Source organism: Sinocyclocheilus grahami, unplaced genomic scaffold (assembly GCF_001515645.1).
Source record: "Sinocyclocheilus grahami isolate Dianchi unplaced genomic scaffold, SAMN03320097.WGS_v1.1 scaffold1453.1, whole genome shotgun sequence".
NCBI classification, from domain to species: domain Eukaryota; kingdom Metazoa; phylum Chordata; class Actinopteri; order Cypriniformes; family Cyprinidae; genus Sinocyclocheilus; species Sinocyclocheilus grahami.
In genome coordinates, this window is record NW_015506632.1 from 121,483 (window position 1) to 129,075 (window position 7,593).

General features: G+C 38.3%; 1 protein-coding gene across 1 annotated transcript in view; it reads right to left on the reverse strand.

The window, feature by feature from the left end:
* Positions 1–6,440, reverse strand: part of LOC107570398 (formin-2-like) — a 44,085-nt gene extending 37,645 nt beyond the window's left edge. The window contains exons 1-2 of the mRNA XM_016256626.1: positions 6,399–6,440; positions 4,558–4,749 (exon numbers count right to left, since the gene is read on the reverse strand). Coding sequence (XP_016112112.1) covers positions 4,558–4,749; positions 6,399–6,440 — 234 coding nt within the window. The remainder of the gene's footprint in view (positions 1–4,557; positions 4,750–6,398) is intronic.
* Positions 6,441–7,593: the final 1,153 nt, after the last annotated feature.

Below are 7,593 nucleotides of genomic sequence, written 5' to 3' on the forward strand. Positions count from 1 at the left end.
GTGTGGGTTTCCTAATCAAGTCCAATCAGTATAATCAAACACAGCTGGACTCAAATGAGGGTGTAGAACCATCTCAAGGATGATCAGAAGAAATGGACAGCACCTGAGTTAAATATATGAGTGTCACAGCAAAGGGTCTGAATACTTAGGACCATGTGATATTTCAGTTTTTCTTTTTTAATAAATCTGCAAAAATGTCAACAATTCTGTATTTTTCTGTCAATATGGGGTGCTGTGTGTACATTAATGAGGAAAAAAATTAACTTAAATGATTTTAGCAAATGGCTGCAATATAACAGAGTGAAAATTTTAAGGGGTCTGAATACTTTCCGTACCCACTGTATATATATACACACACACACACAGATCCATCTAAAAAAATTATTTAAAAAAGTGAAACTTTCATATATATTCTAGATTCATTACATGTAAAGTAAAACATTTCAAAAGTTTTTTTTGTTTTAATTTTGATGATTAGAGCTTACAGCTCATGAAAGTAAAAAATCTAGTATCTCAAAATATTAGAATATTTCCTAAGATCACAAAAAAAATAATAATAATAAAAAAAAGGACTTGCAAAACAGAAAAGCTCAAATTCTTTAAAGTATGTTAATTTCTGCACTCAATAGTTGGTCGGGGCTCGTTTAGCACAAACTCCAGCATCAGTGAGGAGTGAATGGAAGCGATCCGCCTGTGGCTCTGCTGAGGCACTAGTGAGCTTCAGCTCTGATCCACTGTTTATCATCTTTCTCTTGATATTATAGATAGATATCTCATAGATTCCACATGGGCTTCAGGTCAGGCATGTTGGCTGGCCAATCAAGCACAGTAATATCATTGGAAGTGGTTTTGGCTCTGTAGGTAGGTGCTAAAGTTCTGCTGGAAAAGGAAATCAGCATCTCCATAAAGCTTGTCAGCAGATGGAAACATAAAGTGCTCCAAAATCTCCTGGTAGACGGCTGCATTGACTTTGGACTTGATAAAACACAATGGAGCAACACCAGCAGATGCCACGGCTCCACAAATCATCTCTGACTTCAGAAACTTCACACTGGACTTCAAGCAGCTTGGATTCTGTGCCTTGGATTTCTTCCTCCAGACCTTGATTTCCAAATGATTATGCAAAATGTACTTTCATCTGAGAAGAGGACTTTGGAGCACTGAGCAACAGTCCAGTTATTTTTCTCCTTAGCCCAGGTGAGATGCTTCTGACATTGTTTCTGTTTATGGAGTTTTCCTGAAGACGTCTGAGCGTGGTGACTCCAGCTTCAGTCCACTCCTTGTGAAGCTCTCCCAAGTGTTTGAATCAGCTTTGCTTGACAGTATTCTCAAGCTTGCCATCATCCCTGTTGCTTGTGCACCTTTTCCTTCCCAATTTCTTCCTTCCAGTCAACTTTGCATTTAATATGCTTTGATACAGCACTCCGTGAACAGCTGCTCTTTCAGTAATGAGCTTCTGAGACTTACCCTCTTTGTGGAGGGTGTCAGTGATCGTCTTCTGGACCATTGCCAAGTCAGCAGTCTTCCCCATTATTGTGGTTTCAGAGAACAAGAGATACCCAGAACTTATACTGTAGAGATGGTCATTTAATGAAACTAAAATGTAAATATTCTAATATTTTGAGAAACTGGATTTTTGACTTTCATGAGCTGTAAGCTCTAATCATCAAAATTAAAACAAAAAAAACTTTTGAAATGTTTTACTTTACATGTAATGAATCTAGAATATATATGAAAGTTTCACTTTTTTAAATAATTTTTTTAGATGGATCTGTGTGTGTGTGTGTATATATATACAGTGGGTACGGAAAGTATTCAGACCCCTTAAAATTTTCACTCTGTTATATTGCAGCCATTTGCTAAAATCATTTAAGTTAATTTTTTTCCTCATTAATGTACACACAGCACCCCATATTGACAGAAAAATACAGAATTGTTGACATTTTTGCAGATTTATTAAAAAAGAAAAACTGAAATATCACATGGTCCTAAGTATTCAGACCCTTTGCTGTGACACTAACATGCACACACACATATACATACATATATATACACACGATAAAATAATAAATACTGCACTTACATAATTATACAATATTAATAGGTAATTACATGTGTGCAATTATTATAATTAATAAATGCGTGTATGCACATAATAATATTCTGTTAAAGTATTATTAGAACAGAAGGTCCAGTAGCTTCCTATGCTCTTGTAGTAAAGGTCTGATGGAGTGAAGTGTGCAGTGATGCTGCCCTCTGCTGGCAGTGCACACTACAGCACACTTCTCCTGAGCTCACCACAGATGTTTATTTCCTGTTTCTGAAATCAAACAAACTCTGGGAACCATTAAACATTACTCCAGCAGCAGGGCATCGAATCAAACACAATCAGCCCAATAACCTGCATGAGTGAATATGGAGCGCATATGGAAATGAGACGTCAACTAATGAATGAATCATGAAACGAGCTTCTCACGCATCCCATCCATCAGCGCTGAGAGAAACACTGAAGACTAGAATACTTCATTCAGATTTATCAGAAGGACTTGCATATTATAAAGCACCATGGTATTACCATGTTTCTTGGACATGTATAAAATAGCACGCTACAGATGTGAAGTAATGAGGATGAATTTTCATTTAGACCTTTAATGTGCGGAAAAACGAAGGGCCTTAGAGAGATGAATGAGACATACCTCAATTTGCAGGATTTCTTCTTCCTGTTGTTTTTTAATGCCTGAAACAATGGCCTGATGCTCTGAAACACACACACACACACACACACACACTGTAAAATCTATAGGAAATATGAGTGTGAATATGAATGAAGTTTCAGGACAATCATTTTTATTATAATTCAAACACTAACTTCACGAACACTACTGAAGGTTGAACGCAGATGCTCTGCAGTAGTTCGTTTTGTAAAGAAACTGATATTTAGAAACAATGTATTCTTTGATTTTCATAAGCATTTATATCAAAATGTTTTAATATAAAATACATACACGCGCACACACACACACACATCACACACACACACCATCACACACACACACACACACACACCATCACACACACACACACACACACACACACACACACACACACACACACACACACACACACACACACCATCACACACACACACAACATCACACACACACACAACATCACACACACAAAGTGGATCAAAACCTTTTGATCCACTTCAAATGTTGACTACTGTATACACATGCAACACATACACACACACACACACCAAAAAATACATAAAATATATTAAAAATTTAATATATTAAAAAACATGCGTCCACATGTTTGAGTAGAAATCTTCGTAAACTCACACAACACATGGCACCAAGGATGAAAACACGGTGTAATCATGCGAATGACGTGAATGTGATCAGTGATGGAGGGAATGATTAATTGCTGCTTGTTGCTAGGCAACATTAGTAAACAAACACTAGCACAAGGTGGAAAAAGCCTAGAATGAATACAAGTGCTTTAATATTTCTGAAGCTCAGCTCAGCTCAGTGACAGAGTTGAAATGAGGCGAAGCCACTGAAGACACGGCGTGATTGAGTTACTCACCCTCCTGCTCCTCGACCGCTGCAAAGAAATCATCTCGTTTAGACATTCAGAACCCTGAACCGAGTTAAAATGACTTTCCAGACTCTAAAAACCCATGAATCCTGTTTCTGAAGATGAATGTAGAAGATGGAGCTTGATTAACATCAGCTGACTGCTAGATGAACTGAAGATCGTCTCTCTATAACGCATGAATCTGAGAACTAACAGACAGCAGGATGAGCTTTCGGTACGAATAGAGACCTGAAATCCTGAAAAAATACATCTCAAGAGTCAAGACTCAATATTATACCAGCCATGTTATTTTTCATTTTATTTGAGGTTTGGGGTTTTGTTTTAAACCGTGATATGTCAGATTTTATCTACAAAAAAACAATGCATTGCATTAAAGAGAGTAATATTTCTAACAATAACTAGTTGAATGCTTGAGTTCGATGAATGCAGTCAGAAATACACTTTGTGTGTGTGTGTGTGTGTGTGTGTGTGTGTGTGAGCGTGCGAGTGTGTGTGTGTGAGTGAGAGTGTGTGAGTGAGAGCGTGTGTGTGTGTGAGAGTGTGTGCGTGCGAGTGTGTGGGTGTGTGTGAGTGAGTGAGAGCGTGTGTGAGTGTGCGTGCGAGTGTGTGTGTGCGTGCGTGGGTGTGTGTGTGTGAGTGTGTGTGTGTGTGTGTGTGAGTGAGTGAGTGAGTGCGAGCGTGTGTGTGTGAGAGAGAGTGAGAGAGTGAGAGTGTGTATGAGAGAGCGAGCAGAGAGTGTGTGTGTGCGAATGTGTGAGAGAGCGTGTGTGCGAGTGAGAGTGTGAGTGTGTGTGTGTGTGTGAGTGTGTGCGTGCGTGTGTGCGTGCGTGCATGAGTGAGTGAGAGAGAGCGTGTGTGTGAGTCTGAGTTTGAGTGAGTGCGTGTGTGCGAGTACGTGTGTGTGTGTGTGTGTGTGTGTGTGTGTGTGTGTGTGTGTGTGTGTGAGAGAGTGACCATACCATCCTCTGTGTATTTGGGTTGGGGCCGGTCCTGGGCTCCGGGTCTGGTCAGGGGCCACAGGTTCTTCAGGTGTCCCTCCAGACTCTCCAGAGACGGAGGCGGCTGACAGACGGCTGCCCATGTGTACAGCTGATCGTGCTGGAGACGCAGGAGAGACAAAACACCATCAGGTATCCAAACACAAACCTGCAGTAACAGCACAGATCATTAACCAATCACATCCAGGCCCGGATTTATCAAGCCTCTGAGAATTACTCACAAAACGCTGCTAAGAATTGACGTAAGTGTACAAAAATTCTTGGCTCAAAGCTGCGCTTAAGAAAGTTAGTTATCAAGCATCTCAGTCGTAATTTAAACTGAACTGAGCCGGATGATGCCTTTAACTGAAAATTCAGTCTTTACTTTTGTCCTACCTAATACAGTATTATTACCTAATTACGGTAATACTGTAAAGCTGCTTTGACACAATCTGTATTGTTAAAAGCACTGTATAAATAAAGGTAGGGAGCAGTGTTGTTATCATTAAATAAAACCACTGAAAAACTATGCTTTCAGCAAATAGTTTGTTGCTAATGCAGCCTTTCTAGTCGAAGTACTAACATTACTCAATTTTAAATGAAATAAATTATAATAAACAAAACTTATTTTCAAAATCACATTGACAAAATCACAACAATATTATTGTTAACTGAAACTTAAACATGCACATAATTGAAATAAACGTGAACTGAAGTAAAAGTAAATAAACAAAATAAACTTATACAAAACTTTCAGTTATTCTTTCAATATATATTCCAGTTAGTTGTCAAAGGCAACATTTAAAAGTTTTATTAAAGTTGAATTACTAAAATAACTAAGATACATAAAATTATTTTTTTTAAATCATTAACTAAATCAATTAAAAACCATTTACATTCATTTAAATAAAATAAACTTGAACTGAAATTAAATAAAATAAGAAAACTTTCAGTTATACTTTAAATAATCCAGATAGTTGACAAGGCAACATTTAATTTGAATAATTTTAGTACTTAAACTGAAATTTAAACAAACAAAAAAAACCTGACAAACTAAAATGGAAACAGGAAATATAAAATTAACTCAAAATATTAATAAATACTATAAAACTAAATGCTAGAATAAAACGGCACTGAATCCACGTGAACCCAGAACACAAAGCGTCTCAGAAGCTGAAGTCTGATCAGCGCTGTCTGTGTAAACTGCTCGTTAAGTCAGGGTTAAGCGAAAGACATACAGAACCAGGACTGTAAACGCTGAACACACACTGCGGCACACACACAGCTCCGGTGTAACCCGTGTCTCGGACCGCTGAAGAGCTGAAGAGAACAGACACATTTGCTCACAACATGTCCAAACATACACGCCTTTAGGCCTAAAATGCAGATTTGAGTGTTTGAATTTCATATAAAATTTCCATTTATTTGGATTACATCATTTTAACAAACTTGCATATTAATGCATATGCGTGTAAACTTTCTGCAGTCAGAAAAACATGACTGTTTATGAACTATTTGCACCCGTTTGGTTTTATTTCAATAACGCATTTATTTAAATAGTGTAAAATCGGCATAAATCGGTTGATTGCAAAATCATATATTTCAGTTAAAAAGTATGAGCATGATTTAAATATAGCTGTGGAACAAGCCATTTAATTACATTTGTTAAAAAAAAATATATATATAAATATATGGTTAAAAATCTAATAAAACATGCTTCAGAAATAAAGGGGTTTGGAGGATAAAAGAGTCCATGTGGAATCTTGTGTATGAGCAGCTGTATAAAATCACTAAATCATGCTGTGGTTCACGAGTTACTTGATGAGCCGTGGCCTTGAGCAATTTAATCTCAGCCAGCATATTCGTACGGGTTTAGAGCGACGAAAGCAGGTGAAAGATATCAACATTCATTTTCAGATGAACTGGTCCTTTCTGCATGTGCATCAGCAGATGGCGCTCTGACTCCCACAGCTTCTTGGGAACCTAAAGATGATGCCGAGCTTTTTCTTGGTAAGAGCCAATCACAATCGAGCAGCAGATCACATGATGCCAACCTCAGCCAGTAAGAACAAAGACAACAAGACCTCATGCGTGTCCATTCATTATAGTGTGTTCATGTTCCCCCAGTCCAGAGAATTAAATGCAATCTCAGTTTGTTCTGTTTCTTCATGTGACTCCAGACAGACTGATGATGATCAGATCAGAGCTCTGAGTGCAGCACTAACATATAGGAGAATTAGCTGCTGAGCTAGAACACAGCTATTCTAAGATAGCTATGTCCTAAACGTCTTATGAAGGCTTGTAGTCCAGAATAACTACACACAGCTAGCCTACATAGACAGCCAGATCTAGATTTAAAAACAAACTTTACCTGAAAAAAAAACACTTCAGATAGTTGCCAAGGCAACATTTCTTTTAATTTAGTTAGACTTGACTAAACGTACCAAAGAAAAAACTATTAATAAAACCTATAGAGACACAAAAACCATATAGATTTCATTAATTCATTATCAGTTATTTTAGTACATCAAGTCTATATCTATATCCATCCCTGCATACTACAAAAAGACAACAAAAACACAATTTAAGACAGAGAGTGTGTATGTGTGTGTTTGCGTGAGTGCCTGTGTGTGCGTGTGTGTGTGACAGTGTGAGTGTGTTGTGTGTGTGTGTGTGTGTGTGTGTGTGTGAGAGAGAGAGTTTGTGTGTGTGTTTGCGTGAGTGCCTGTGTGCGTGTGACAGTGTGAGTGAGTGTGTGTGTGTTTGTGTGTGACAGTGTGAGTGAGTGTGTGTGTGTGCGTGTGAGAGTGTGTGTGTGAGAGACAGTGTGAGTGTGTGTGTGTGACCGTGTGTGTGTGTGTGTGTGTGAGAGTGTGTGTGTGTGAGACAGTGTGTGTGTGAGAGAGAGTTTGTGTGTGTGTTTGTGTGTGTATGTGTGTGTGTGTGTGTGTGTGTGTGTGTGTGTTTGCATGAGTGCGAGTGCGAGTGTGTGAGAGAGTGTGTGTGTGTGGTA